We start from the raw sequence: 16318 nt of genomic DNA on the forward strand, positions 1-16318 counted from the left end.
TAGTAATAATTCTCTTATGGTTGTGACCTGTTATCTATTTCTTGCATGAAGAGATATTTATATTTCTCGTATCACACTGCACGGAGTGTGATACGAAAACTGCATTAATTTGATTGGCTTATTCAGCATCATGAGACGATATTTCGACATTTCCATTGGTTTTTCGTTAGGTCGTTGATAATTTTGAAAGGTTAAGACACTGTTCATTTCGTTCATGGTAACAGACATAAGTTATTTCTTCAATAATATACTAAACACTCACACTTTTCACCTGAAAATCTTCGTTTTGACAACTCTTATTACATTTTGAAGCGTACAGAAAGTTTTAAAATGTCTGATGTAAAAGTTTCACGCCAGAACAGGGCATATGACGCCATGCTGGTATGTGCAAAAGACTAGATCAACGATTTTCGATTTTTTTAATTTAACACAATGAGAGTGTTGACCATAAGAGAAGTAGGTTCAACAACTCGTGAGAATTGGATATCGCTTGATATCAGTCTACTCTCGTTATTCAATTTAATTAGTAATAATAAACTCGCCAAACGCTCGTTTATTATTATTTTGAAATTATATAACTCGAGTTAATATCAAACGATATCCAATTCTCATTCGTTATGAAACCTATAACTATTACCTCCAAACATGGAAGTATTATATTTTACTTCCATGCTCCAACCAACGTTGTTCCAACGTTATCCCACAACGTTAAATTCTCATCAGTGCACAACGTTATATATAGTTTTTATGTTGTCACGACGTTATCTATACTACTAAAATTACGAGGTCCAATTTGTTAGCCGGCATGACGTAAAAACGACGAATCAAAGAATTCAACTTTACATATAGCTATATGTTTAAAAACTACACCATTCCATGCCCTTTTATTTTTCACATGATGAATATTAGACATTTTCGAAAAGTGTTTTAAACTTTTATGTTTACATTGATGATGACATTTACAGATAATTCTATAGGGGCCATTTCAAAGTGTACAATGTTGACAAATTGAAAACCGAATGACGCAAAAGATGTATTTTTATTTAAATCAACGAAACAAGTCGTTACGCTTGCATACAAAAGCAGCACAAATATTTACTATTTGACGGAGTTTTATCCTCGGATGTCTCCAAAGACTTCCCATAACTCTATAATTTTTCAATTTTCCAATTGAATGTTCAACAGTGACTCTGTATTCTTTGATTAAATTATTAATTTTCCGACACCTCCTTTTTAAATTGTCTGGTTTTCGCTGTATTTGCTGGCGTGTATAGGGTGTCATAAGAGGATATCTATTAGGATATACTTTATCAGCCAGTAAAACTATTCCTTCGGGAAAGTCAAGCCCCGCATTTCTACCAATTGACCTCATCATTACAAACTGTTGTTTGATGTCCCCAAAACCCTGGAATCAATATAACATATCTTGCCTAAATTATCGATGACGACTTGAGTATGGACGCAATGGAAGTGGCGATGTCCAGAAAAGTAAAGCTCCTGAGGCTCAACTAGTGGCCTGTAAATTTCCGTTGAGGTACCGTCAATAGCAACACTGCCATTGTGAGTTTTTCCAAGTTTCCCATCTTTGCTCTCCATTCATTAAGAGATGGCCACTGTACCAGATTATGAAAATGTTGGTAAAACATGGGAATGCACGGATTAATTTCATCATGTATTGACTAATGTGGTAACGCTTACGTAAAAAATTAAGGTTAGCATATGGTAACACGGATATGATCTGAGCCATAGCATGAACAACATAACTCTATTTCTCGGGGAAAGTTTGTGTGGCCTGCCAGTGTCGTGCTGGAAAACATCATTTCCAATTTGTCTCAATATGTCTAAAAGGGTTTCGGGTGTTTCTCCAGTTGTTTGATAAAAGGAGTATCTATGACTTGAAAATATTTGAAAAACATCGTTTACCTCCCAAGTGTCTGCGGCGTCGTCTATAATTCTATATCTAAGTTCAAGTAATGGTTCAGGAGGGGGTCTGACAATGGCAATAACTGTAAAAACCAGCATTTTCAAAAAAATCAGCAACATCCGGCGGTGGCAACACTAACACTGAAAAAACCCTACCAACAGTTGTCTTGTCCTATGGTCCACAAAAAAAACTGCAAGAAATCATAAAAATCAATGGAAAAAACCCGTAACAATAGAAGTTGTATTGTTCGAATATGTGTACGTGTGTGTTTTGTCTTGTTTTTTTTAGGGGGGGGGGAGGGGAGGGTTACTAAGATATCAGAATCTTTTTACAACCATATCTGTTATGTCACGTTTATCTACCAGTTTGAATATTTGGTTAAAGATGAATTTTCTCTAATATTTGCATCCTTATTTAATTACAAAATAGCTATCTCAATGGACGTATTTTTGCAACTTGATATGTGGTAGTCATTCGAGTACACCCTCAATTAGATCTGAAATGGAAGGAAATCTGGAGTCGAATGTTATAGGTAAGTTTCTGATATTTTGTTTTTTTAATTTCGGAGCTAACTTTTTACTTGTGTTGTCTAATAAACATAAACATATTAGCGGTTCCATGAATTTAAAGTGTTTTAATGGTGTGTATGCATATGCATAAGCGAATCGAGGAGAAAAAGGGGGGGGGGGGGTTACAGAAATGTTACCATTTTTAACAGTTTAACATACCGATACAAACGTCTTTTGCTAATGTCAAGAACAACTCACTGTATACTGGACAGTTTTTGCATAAAAAAGGTGACTGGTTCAGACTAGGTAGAGCTGTTAAGCTACGTTTCGCTTAAACTGTAAAAAGTCACGTAACCGCTTCAGTGCACGCGGTATTCATATATATATATATTGCAATTAAATAAGAAAAAACAGAGGAAACTATTATAAGAAAAAAGCGGAGTATTATTCAGGTGTCCAAACAAGAGGCAATATCAATATCATTTCAGATGTTCCCGTGCTCATGGGAGAAAATTGTCGATTACATGAGGAAAAATATCCAAACTTTACCAGAGGATACAACAGGCGTATACCAAAGGTCGACATACAAACAGCTCAAATTAAGATTGTCGGCAAAAATGGGGAAACTTCGTAAAACTCCTGAAGAATAAATTAGCAATTTGGTTGTAAAGTAAGTACATAATGTATAAAGTCTATACATATATGTGTGTGTGTGTGTGTGATGCATCAGTAATATGCTTCCTTTGCATGTCTATTATCATTATACATTCTAATCTTAAACCATGATTCCGCCATACAGAAACCACTTGGCAAAATTGAATCAAACATAGGTGGAGACATTGCATGGATTGTCCTCTGTAGCAATTCCTTGATCAGTATTTGTCTTTGATTGTATAAGATTATTTATGTTCTTCCTATTAGAAACTATAAATGCTAATGTGATCTTGCATGATAATTCATGTCATGGTTAGTGAATCAGGTTCAGCAGAATCTCTAGTTTAAATTTTGTGTCTGTCTTTTCATCTGTCCGTCCCATTTTCGTTTCCGTTTAATATTTATAGCTACAAGCGGATTACAATGCAGATTGATTTTTGTTATGAATTTGTAGAGTTCGGGAGTATAGATGTTAGTTATTTTGAAACATAAGCATAATCAAAGATTTTTGTTCTTTATTTCCTAGAGATGAACTAACTAAGATACGAAATCTGGAACAAAAGTTGGTCAAACCCACCGATGATGTCACCACTTCCGCTGCACATAAACATGCAAAAATCCAGGCTGATGACATACGAGAGAATGTCATGTTAAAAATGTCATCCGTTGATGAACAACATAACAAACAAAATTGTTCTACAGTGTAAGTAAACTCATCATAGATACAAGGATTGAAATTTTGTATTTGCGCCAGACGCGCGTTTCGTCTACAAAAGACTCATCAGTGATGCTCAAATCAAAAAATAATAAAAAGGCCAAGAAGAGGGCAGGCCACAAATACGTCCTGCAGTGAAAAAGGATGGCGACCATCACAAACGTCCTGCAGTGGAAGAGGATTTGGAGGGAGTGGAACTACCTGACGAGCAGCAGCCCGGACCTAGTGCGCCAAAGAAAAAGAAAACGGAGCCCAAAACAGCATCACTGATGCAGCTGGTAAAAAAAATCAGCTTAGCTATGAAATATTCATGGCGAAGAAAATCCCTAAAATACTAAAAGCTCTTCCTCCGAATCAGACGAATAAAAACAGTTTTTAAAATAGTAATAAATAGCTGATTTTCATTAAAAATCATTCCTCTCATTGTTTTCGTTTATTAAGCATGTAGCCACATTTTTCGAGACATTGTGTATTTTGAGATGACCCACAGGTAAGTTACCTGTAATAACATCGTCAACTATTAAAAGTCATTGTAAACTTTAGTTTCCGAAAATGTCTACTACCAATAATTAACAAGTTCTGGGTCGAATCCTATACCGATACCGATACCAATAGTTCATTGCTTCGCATCACGGTGCGGAGCTATTAGTTCCAGTCGAAATACATGCCATCTTGAAATAATTACTTACCACATATAGATTCTGACTGGTTGCTTTATGATGCGGCTGAGATACAGCAACAGCTATTAGCTTAAATGAGATAAAGAATTACACACTTTTCTCGTCTCAGGATAAGACATCAAATGCCGGAAAATTAACTATGTGTATTTCAGTTCCGATCAACTTTCATTAATTCATGTTCGTTTTATTATGCATATTTTGCACACTGAAATTCAATATTGAAATATCAATTATTAATACGTGTTTATTTGCTTTGTTAATCTGCAATATGCAAGATTCGTTTTGCTAAACAATGTTCCTATACAATGTTTACAAAAATGCATCACTGTATTTTATAACTTCTGCCAAATTAGGCACACCTCCAGAGAGGCACACCTCCAGAGTCGTGTCTATTTGTAAATGTTTTAATTTTCAACAAGTAAAGTAAACAAAATTTTAAAGGCATTGGTGTATAACGCACAACACTGAACAGCCGCCAGTTTATAATTTCAGAAAAGTCCATCTTAATATATATACAAAAACTGATATTCCAAGTCTAAGACATGATCCATTTTATATCAATCAATATCTAAAAATACCACATTTCCAATACTAAATCAACAACCACATGCACACATATTACCTTAAATTAGGATAGAGCGAAGCAGTCCACACCTTTTTAGAAAGGCAAAACTTGTGTCGCTTGTAGTTACCTGTTACCTTCTGTAAATCCCTCCTCTATCAGGAGAACCTGGAATTCTTCCAGTAAATCTATGTTACACTAAAGTACACTATTTAACAAGTCCACCTCAATACCACTATTAATTTTGGTAAATTAGTTAAGAAATTAAATTTAGTTTATAGTAAGTTTATTGTACTAAGAAAACCAGGACGGGTTCTAACAGAAAGATTTTGAAAGCAGAGAAAACTGTGTACCTTACAACCAGCATGACTTTATCAGATGACAGTACGAATACTAAAAATCCAGGCTAAAAATACGGCATCTATAGGATGTCGCGGGTGTGTTGTATTCACGACGTAATTTATATGACCTTCAGCCTACGTCGTGAATACGTCTCGTGTTTGCTGGGATGGAATTATAAAAAATATTTTCTCTAATTCTTCGTCAATTTATCCCTTTCTGCACCCATTGTATAAAAAATAATTTAATCAACGTGTGGTTCGTTTGATCTCTGTTCTTCATTGGTTAAAATCCGATTATGACGTCGAATTTTCTTGCTTTCCTCTGAATTTCCTATTGTGACGGCATGAAAAAAGGCGACCATCCCTGATGACGTCACATAGAAAGAACATATCTTTTTGCAGATCATTCGAAAAGAAGGAATAAATTTGCCTGCGTATTGTTTGAAAATCATTAGAGAAACAGATTCCACCACCAGATCTCGTGTAATACGATATTTATCCACTCTCGACAGTTAAATTTTAAATATTTAAAACGCTCGGCGAGCCTCGCGTTTTAAATTTGAAAATTTAACTGTCTCGAGTGAATAAATATCGTATCACACTCGATGCAGTGGTAGAATCTATATTTATTATATACTTACTTAGTAGTAGTAAATACAGATAAATTGTATGTGTAATACAATCATTGGCAAGCGTGCTGTATCAGCCACCTGTGATGATATCGATATCAGCACGGTTGCAGAGGCTTTATCGCACCTTTAAACTGTATGATGTCACGTCATCGATTGCAGTTACTGTTGCAAAGGCTTTATCAAACCCCTAATCTGTATGACGTCATGTCAAACCTATAATCTGTATGACGTCATTTCAAACCTCCTTATCAGTATGACGTCATGTCACATAAAAATAAACATTTACGTGGGGTATATGTATATAATAAAGTGTATATGATATGGATTTTTCAATATCACACATCGTATCAACCCTCAACCAATATAATCCCTCGAGCAGAGCTTGTTATGGTAGATGGGTGGGTCGAAATGACCAGGCGGAAAGAAAGGAGAATGTTTTTATTGTTAATGAATTCCTATATTTCTGTTGTATATTTGTCATTTGTGCACTTTCGAAAAATGAAATATTGTTTAAACTTAATGAACCAGACTAGACTATCCGGAAGGCAAGCGTCGAATGACACACAAAAAAATCCTTGATTTACCGTTAGACGTTAGTCACATGATCAATGTTAAAACAGTAGCCCAAAACAAATACACGTGTTCATTATAACATTTATATATTAATACATTTTTAAGGAGAATACAATATCATTTGTGATATTACCATAAAATATGTTTATTCTAATGAAGACAGCACAGAAATGTTCAATTTTTACATGTGCTTACGTGTTGCGGTCAAGTAGATCTGTCACTCTAGATACAGATTTTGGAAAGATGTTTATTTCAATGATCAGAAAAGGAGGAGCAGATATAACGGACATTCAAAAACCACAAGTCAAAGAATTACAAACTACACCATTGATAAAAAAAAGAGACGAATAGATAAATCAGTTCTCAAAACAATACACAGAAAACTATTGACCAAGCAACAGAAAAACCATCAGAAAAAGAACATGTTTACCAATTAAGATAGGAAAGCAAACTGTTAGATTACATGTTCTCACGTTTGTATGTAAGTAAGCAATTTGCTTTTTCAGATTTTAGAAAGATTTCGGCTGTTGTCTGCTCTATGGTCGGGTTGTTGTCTCTTTGACACATTCCCCATTTCCATTCTCAATTTTATTCATTTTAATAATGACTAAAGGGGGGAAATATATCAGGAGGCAATCACAAATAGTAACTCGAAGAAATACACACACCATTAGTGCGTAACCAATAGAGACAGAGAAACAAATTTCCAAACATAATTGATTGTTGATAGCTTAAAGTCCAGTGACAAATATTTCATTCAGGACGAGAACAAATTGACAATAAATACAATAGGTATGTCATGTAATTGGGGCCAACAGGGATAAAGGGCGGGAAATGTGGACTGCCACTGGAAAGTGAGGGTATATTGAATAGGACGAGGTTGCGTACAACCGGACAACTAAACGGACGCCCCACTTTGACAAGAATTTAACTGCCGGTAGGAAGAAGATAAAAAATGACCATATTTCTATTCCCCAGTCACCTTTATACAGAAAACTAAAAAAAATATTATTCAAAACAAACCCTTACTTCCGGAGATGTAAGCGGTTACAGCTCCACTAGGTACTAAAATATATCTGGTGATAAGTCACATTCTGTGATAGCTCATAAACCGAGAAAGAAGGACAGGGTCGTTGGTACGACAAATCATCATATCCATTGTCATTATTGTACATAATATGCCGTATACAGTCAACCAAATCATGACACCCGTAAAAAAAAGCGGAGTATGCCGAAAGGAGATTCAAAACTCATAAGCCGAATAGAGACCGACAAAGTAAAAAAGATCCAAAATATGACTGAATTTTCATCATTAAGAACCATTGGTTTAGCATAATTCATTTATGACTGCACGTGCTCTTCATGACAACGTTACATAAATGTTGCATTTTTATCGGGAAATTAAATATAATTTTAGGATGCCTCGTGTTTGTTGTCTGCCAATCAAAATAAAGGAATCTTATGAAACAAACATGTAATGTAGTTTCTTGTAAAGGGATAAGTCAATAACACCACACTATTTAAACAGGGAAGGCTTAAGGTATTGGTTGACTGAAATTATAATTATCGATTTCGACAAATATTTATATAAAATCTATGCATATTTAAAATCATAATTCCATATAGCTATAGATACTTGATATCGACAGATGGCAAATGGAATGTTAGAATGACATTTTATTGTAGGTGTACTCTATTGCTTATCTATCATCTGTAATCCGATTCTGTTTACATTACCAATTGTGCTGTTTTTAAGCATAAATCGAGAAACTTAATCAATGGTTTTAAACTTCTAATGGAATAGTATCACATAACGATCTAAATATACGTAAAAATGTCAGACTGGTTGTTATTCAGATATTTTCTTTCCGCAAAATAGAATTTTGTTTTCTGGTCGAATCCAGAAACTAAATTGAACTTAATGTAGTCAACATTAGGTATCAATATTACCTTGGATATGACGTTGGTACATTTTAATGGTTTTTGTAATTTCAATATGTATAATAAAGTTTCCAAAATCTTTGTCTCAAGTATTCTTTCTTAAGATCTTTGGTACAGATAAAAGGACATTTTCTATTCAGTATCAATGATTTTGGTTAAAGTTAAACATTTTCTAAATGTATAAAAGTATGTCGTGTCTAAAACTTGCAATAGGTATGAGACTTTTCTTATGTGAAACGTTTAACTTGAGATCAGAAAAAATCACTTTATATTGAAGAATAACAAAATTATGAACAGATAAAAAAATTTCATTAACATTTACAGAACTATTTCGTATGTATATTCCACACCCGTGACGTCATGAAAAAGGTTTCACATGAATTTACGTTTTGGTTGCACATAAATTATGCTCATTAATGAAATGAGTATTTATCAATGAAAAGCATGCACTTGATGAATTAAGTGCGTCCAGAGGTCTTTTTTAGATTTACCTTCATCACAAAAGCCCAAACCCAAAAATGTGAATGCCAGGTATGTATAATTACTTCAATATTTGAGGAGCTACACAGTGTATGACCAAGTGTATCGCCAAACTCATTTACGGTCAACTTTGCTTGAAAGATTTTGAACCTATTTTTTTGTGATAATCTTTTTAACCAACGGTGAATCTAAGGAAGTATGTAAAAATATATAATAAATCATGATGGTACCCTCGAGGACTAGCAGTCCATCAGCAGCGGTGACATGCAACAATGGAATAATATTGTTTTATTAAAGGAAAGTATGTCAACTTTTTCCGCCATGATTTTAGATAACTGAAAAGATTATGTTGTCTGACATAGTTTGTTTATTTTATTCCAACCATATATCTTTTCTATATATATTCATTAGCAAAGTTTCCTTCAGCTTCTAGTCGAATAGTAACCAACACAGACATACGCAGATTTGTACTGTATTACTGTTAAACAGTCTATTCTGCTTTAAGAGACGGTTGGGAATTACTTCCGAATTAGGAGGTAAGATCAATATATAAAGTTTCATCACATCGCTAAGTCGTTTGCGATTTAGGGTTTCTTTTTGTTGACTATTTCGTCTTTAGGCTTTAAGTTTTCTTGTAAGTTTCCCAGAAAATCAGAGGTATCGTTATTTTAACATGTTGTGGGAAATCGGAGCAAGTGGTTGATGAAAAATACATAATTTGTGTATGTCGCAATGTTTCTTAAAGTATGAATTTGTTATTCTTTTATTGTATTTATAACTAGACTGGGAAAATACCTACCCAGACACAAAAATAAAAATTTGAAAATTTATTATCTTATTTATTAGAAAATTTTGTAATAACTAAAGGTAAAAAGGACTGAAAGGTATAAAACTTTGATGGTGAAAATTAACCCTTTTGCTGTAATCCTTGGGTTCAAAATGTTAACTTGTTTAAGTTTAAATTATCTATTACATTAGAATATTCTGCCGGGTTGGGAGTCTACCAAAGGGCCTAGGCTATTGAGTCAATTTTGATGGTGGTTCAAATCCCGGTTTGGTCTTCAAATAATGAAGTGAACTCGATCTAATCATAATATAATGTAACAGTTTATTTTCAACTAAATGTGGCCGAGAGCAAATGCCTTATATTCTTAGGTGTTGGCCAATCAGTAAACAATTAAATCAACCATCAAGTTATATATTACTATTATCAAATATTTCATAAAACAATGTACAATATTAGTTGTTTCTCCATTCCAAAGCGCTTCAGAAAAATGAACAAAACTCTAACACAGCAAACAAGCCAAAAGAGTGCAAAATATTTTGTGGGCAGCATGTTTGGAAATTTTTATGTTCGTCAATCAGAATATACGTTATATAACATAATAACTAGTCGGGGTCCAATCTTTTCGCTCAGCAGACGTCTGATTTCAATTTAAATTATTTAGATTTGCGAGCATAATATGGAATGAAAATGATGAGCTGTTTCAGAAAAAGCAAAACGATGAAAAATATGTTGCAACAATCGTGCGTCATTATGAATAAAATACATAGGTTTCACAATTTGCAGCTTATTGTTTGAAGTATTAAACAAATGATGTATTAGTTACATATGAATAATTCATTATACAGACGTTCGTGCGATTTAGTATCAATCAAATGTTTTAAAATTGCACTTTGATTTATCGAGAAGTACGGTTCAGGAACTAATATATTTTGTTGAAAATAAAATAGATATATATTTGTCTTTTCACAGTTAGGGAAAGGTTTGTTTCAGTGCAGTATCTGTTTGCTTCTGCGCAGTAAAATGACTGCTTCAGTGACGTAAATGTCTGTTTCTGCACAGTAAATGCTTGCTTCATACCAGTAAATGTTTGCTTCTGCGCAGTAAAATATTTGCTTCAGCGCAGTAAATGTCTGATTCTCCGCAGTAAAACATTTGCTTCAGCGCAAGTTATGTCTGCTTCAGCGCAGTAAAATGTCTACTTAAGTGTACTAAAATGTCTGCTTTAACGCAGTAAAATGTCTTCTTCCGTGCAATACAAATTATTTGCAACAACGCTCAACAAAATAGACGATTACTATTTTTTAATTCTACCATATGTGTCATTTTGGGGTTTACAACATTATGGTTTATAATAGCAATACAAACTTTAATTCGATAACAAATTTGAATTTACTTAAATGGTCATACATATACAAGTGCCATAAACAGATTGTATATTTCATATGCGAATGTTAACAATAATACCATCATATAATAATTGATATGCGGTAAATAATTGCATTGTTGCAGTACTTCATTTTTTCAATATAAATATTATATGGGCAATAAATATTAACTTAAAAATTTCTCACAGCTGGTATGGCTGATGACAGCTTCACTTGAAAAGATTACATTACATTATCTTATTGATTATCGGTTTCGGAGTATTACTTAACTGTAAACAACGTTCATGTCAGTTATGAAATGAACATGATCAAGTAAACACAACTGTAATTAATAGTGATTTTTCTAACAGTAGGATGGAAATTTTGAATAGTATGCAGATGGTAAGTCCTTATTTATGGTCCGAAATGAGGTTACTTCAGTAACTTTATTTTGATTAAAAATGTAGATAATTTTTCTCAAGTTTTTAATTTTTCCTTTGTTTGAGTGTTAATTGTTTTTATCTATTTATCAAATATGTTACACAAGCTGTTGTTTTATATTATAACAGTCACTTTCCTTACATAATTCTTTATGAAAATAACGCTTTATATATTTGGTGCGTCCGAGGCGCTTTTCTGGATTTACCTTCACCAGGAAAAGCCCTAGCCCAAAACTTTGAAAACCAAGGGTGTATACATGTAAGTACTTGGATACGTCAGGAGATGATTATCACTTTATTAGGTTTTGTTTAAATATTTATAGACAGAAGACTAGAAATGTAGAGGCCATATTCTATACCAAAATCAAAACTTTTGTTGAATATCGGGAGTCTAATTTGGTCCAAAACAACTTTGAGTTGTTCCTAATTACAATGTGCATAAAAGTGTAAGAAAAAGAAACTTTTATGATTTCTTTAAGGTGATAATAAATTTTCCATTATTTCCTTATTGTAAAATTTTACTAATTTTTGTATGGATAGTTGTATGCATTATAGTTATTTTTCGCACTACTACTTGTCTTATTTAAATTTGGTTTTGTAGATCTTTAATTTGGTAAAGGACAAAATTAGAGAAATACAACTTTATATAACCTTTGAACAAGGTATTATTTCCAAAAACAAACCGCAAAGCGCTAATTATATCTCAATAAATGAATTCTTTCAGTGCCTAATGACAATGTTAAGACAATGTAAATTACTATTTTACGTTTTTATTCAAATTTGGTGGTTTTAGCAGAGGAAGGTTTTATTTCCATGGCAATATTTATTCAAATGAGAAACGCAAGGATGTGAATTAGAAATAAATCTAGTTGTATTTTGTATGTTGTATTTAAAGTAAACTCTGGTGTCCATTTTAAATAAATGTCTGTTATAGAACTTCTTTCCGTGAAATTTGTTATGGTTTGCTGCTTTCGTAAGAAAGTAATTGCTTTTAGTTTCTTTACAATGTGAGGGACTCTATAATTGACGAGTTTATCTTTTCTCGGAGAACGGGGGTCGAAAACTATAAACCAAACGAATGCTTTTTGTTTGACTTTTGTAGTGAATATAGTACTGCATCACGTATAATTTTCTTTACGGTTTTTTTTCTTCTTACAAATATGTAAATTGACATTATTCATGACATTCTATAATACTTCTGGCTTCTTATTGTTTGTTTTAAATCTCTTTACTCGCCACTGTACGTAATAGAAAATATTGTTGGTTTAATGAAACCCTTTCTAACGATTTCATGATGAAAAAGAGAAAGAATATGGTGTAATAAAGTATAAACTTCTAATACATGTATATCTCTATACCATTGTACTTCGGGTTACCAGAATAAATAAACTAATCATAGATACCAGGAGTAACATAATGACTCCAGAAGCGCGTTTCTTCTACAAAAGACTCATCAGTGACGCTTTAATCAAATAAAGTTTTAAAAGGCCAAATAAAGTACAACATTATAGAACATGGATCATTAAAGCTATACATATAATGTTGACTAGAAACTAGATCTGTAAAATACATGTTAAAATAAAGTTTAGAACACAGCTTGAAGCGTGTTGTACATTTCAGCCGTTACAGTTATTGTTTGGCACACTCATGTACATCAGACAGATTTAAAAGATAAAACCAAACGCACTTGCTTATAGCAACGAGTTATTATATGATTACATTACATGTATGTTTCAGTAGAATCCGTAAATTTGACAACAATCGACAGACACTCCAATATCATATGTTTTTTCCGTATAAAATACAACAGCTATGACTGCATGTGCTATCTGTGACAATATTAAAAGAATGCATAGAAGAAGAAAAACGGAAATCTTGATACAGGTCTTAATTTCATGGTTGACGCATTAAAAAGAAGTGAATGCTTCTTTTCATAATTCTATTGGCTTGTAAAAGCGTTGATCTTGCGCTTCAACGCTTCATACAAAATGTGATTCGGCCAACGCTTTTACACCCCTTTAAAATTATATAAAGAAGTAGTCAAATCTTAACATCATTCATCTATATGAAGTTATTTTTTTTTAGAAATTAAAAAAAGACATATGCTTTTTTATGGCATAATTGATTAATGAAATTAACATTTTATAATGTTTATGTGTCCGAAGCTCTTTTCCGAATTTACCTACATCAGGAAAGGTCAAACCTTAACTTTTAAAGCCAGTGATGGTAAAAATACGTAGTCAGGGTAGAAGCTATATGACCAAAAAAGACCTAAAAAGAAAAGCAACATTTTCGATTGTTTCATGGAAAATGAAACCGAATTGCAGTTTCATGTAATGTTTGCAGTATGCGCTCTGACCATTTTTTTGTATAAATCAGCTGAGTTTGGTAACTTATCATTTAGGCCGACTCAATTCTGTTAAATCTCAGAGTCAAAGATGGAGCAAAAACTCAAACCGATCAACAACAAGGAGGGACTTTCGACGTTAGTTTTTGTGTATATTCTAAAATTTATCAACTAAGAATTTATCCATGTTACAAACAATATTAACAAACTGTGACTGTCTGTATTTTCTAGCTGTTGTTGTGTCTTTAATACGTATTTATGGTGTTGGAAAATAACTTTGTATCAATTTCCTTGCAGGTGATATAAAGACAGGTGCTTGTTGATAGAAATGAGCAAAATTCGATAAATTAATTACCAATAGGTGTTTAATAAACATTTATTTGTCTACTGCTGGTGTCATCTGGTAATTTGAAACAAACAACGAAATTGATTTCTTCCAGTTTGAATAGTTCTGTTTATGGCGTATTGTAACCTGCTTTTGATATGTCAGCTGTAATAAAATTTTATACATAAACCATTTTATAATAATGGTTGAAGTGGATCAACGGAACAGAGTCGTATTTCTTGGCGCTGGTGGAGTGGGTAAAAGTTCAGTGTTACAGAGATTTTTGTTTGGAACTTTCAGCGAAAAGTACAAAGAAACAGTTGAAGATTTGTTTCCTAACGAATATGATATTAATAGTATTAATTTCAAAGTTGATTTTCTAGATACTGCCGGCAATATTGCTTTCCCAGCAATGCGGCGCCTCTCAATTGTAAACGCTCACGGCTTTGTGTTAGTTTATTCTATCACAAATGAACAAACATTTGAAGAAGTCAAACAATTATGGGAGCAAATTAAGGAAGTGCGAGAAAATTATCAGGAAATTCCGTGTGTAATTGTTGGAAATCATTTAGATGAGGAAAATAATAGACAAATTGAAAGATTTGATGCTCTTAACTGGGCATACAATGAGGACTTAGGTGGAGGGTTTATTGAAGTGTCTGCCAAAAATGACGTCGGAATAGCTGATGTTTTCCGTCTGTTGTTACAACAAGTTAAAAAGCCACGTGTCAAACACCCTGATCGCTTTTTGCTCCGAAGAATCAGTGTGCAGTCACTGGAATGTCCGGAGACGGGTAAAACAAACCCAGAAGAGTTCAGTGCAGCGGAAAAATCTAAGTTTTCACGATGTAGTCGAAGTTTAATTCGAAGATCAAGTAAACCTAAAATGAAACGTTCGACGAAACAAAACGATGATTGTTCTATTTCTTAGCTTTTGTACGTCTGTTTAAAAAAAAAATGTATATATCAAATTAAAATACAGATATTGGCTACCAAATGTGCTTAAAACTTTTAAAAGGACTATATTATGCAATGTGATAATTTTGTATAACAACAGAAGAAAATCGAATAAACGGTACTTGTCCTTGAAATGGTTATCAATCATATAGGCTTGCTCAGTGTTTAATATTATATAATTTATATAGTATTGATGTGGGGTATCTAGTCATGTCCTTTTTTTATTATGAAAAACTATAAATTTATTATCGGTATGGATTATGTATAGTGTTCAGTGCATGTATGTAATGTTGATGTGACAGTCATTGCGTAACACGTCTTTTTAAACTAAATCATAAAACTTTGTTTAAGATGGGACTATTTCAACTTTTGTTAAATATTATTTCACATTTTTTCAGTTGAATTTAACTTTTTTGTCGAGTTCAAATCAATATTCATGCATATATTAAAGATGATGTCAGGAAACAATCAAGCCAACAACGCTAGGTCAGTTGAGGAAAACTACAAAATCTTGTTAAATATATTTCAAATAAGACATTTATTTTTGTAGTCAAGAAAATATTTATAATAACAGCAAATAATAGTTTTCGCATTTGAATTTAGTTTTCATATAGATCTAAACGAAATTGATTTTAAGGTAAAGTACAAAAAGCCATCGAACATTGAGGGTGCTATTGTGTATACAGGTGTGTACAATATGCGTACTTAGTACAGGTGTGTGTATACGTAATCAATTATTTTGTTATACGTTTGTATGTTTGACTGTGATAAACTGTAGCTATTCATAATTTAATAAAAACAGTTTGTCAAATTGTGTAATTCCTATTCTCCTTTTTTCCAGATCGACCTGAACATGTGTAAATTTATTTGCCATTGGACGTTAAACAACCAACAATCAATCATTCAATCCGTTATCCATTATTTTACATAAAACCCATAATATCATTATAATTTTTGAGGAGGCGATTTTTTTGAATTTTTAGTAAGAGTGGCTATCGTATTTTTATTTAACTGCAAACATGAATTATCATGCAATTAAAAAAGAGGAGCCAAAAATACCAAAGGGATGATAAATCAAAAACAAACT

General features: G+C 32.9%; 1 protein-coding gene across 1 annotated transcript; it reads left to right on the forward strand.

Annotated features, from left to right (window-relative positions):
- The first annotated feature begins 10923 nt into the window (after nucleotides 1-10923).
- LOC127707591 (ras-related protein Rap-2a-like) lies at nucleotides 10924-16050 on the forward strand. Its single transcript, XM_052212191.1, has 2 exons — nucleotides 10924-11564; nucleotides 14247-16050. The coding sequence occupies exon 2, from the start codon at nucleotides 14477-14479 to the stop codon at nucleotides 15203-15205; it is 729 nt and encodes a 242-aa protein (XP_052068151.1). The 5' UTR covers nucleotides 10924-11564; nucleotides 14247-14476; the 3' UTR covers nucleotides 15206-16050.
- Nucleotides 16051-16318: the final 268 nt, after the last annotated feature.

Source organism: Mytilus californianus, unplaced genomic scaffold (assembly GCF_021869535.1).
Source record: "Mytilus californianus isolate M0D057914Y unplaced genomic scaffold, xbMytCali1.0.p SCAF_7, whole genome shotgun sequence".
NCBI classification, from domain to species: domain Eukaryota; kingdom Metazoa; phylum Mollusca; class Bivalvia; order Mytilida; family Mytilidae; genus Mytilus; species Mytilus californianus.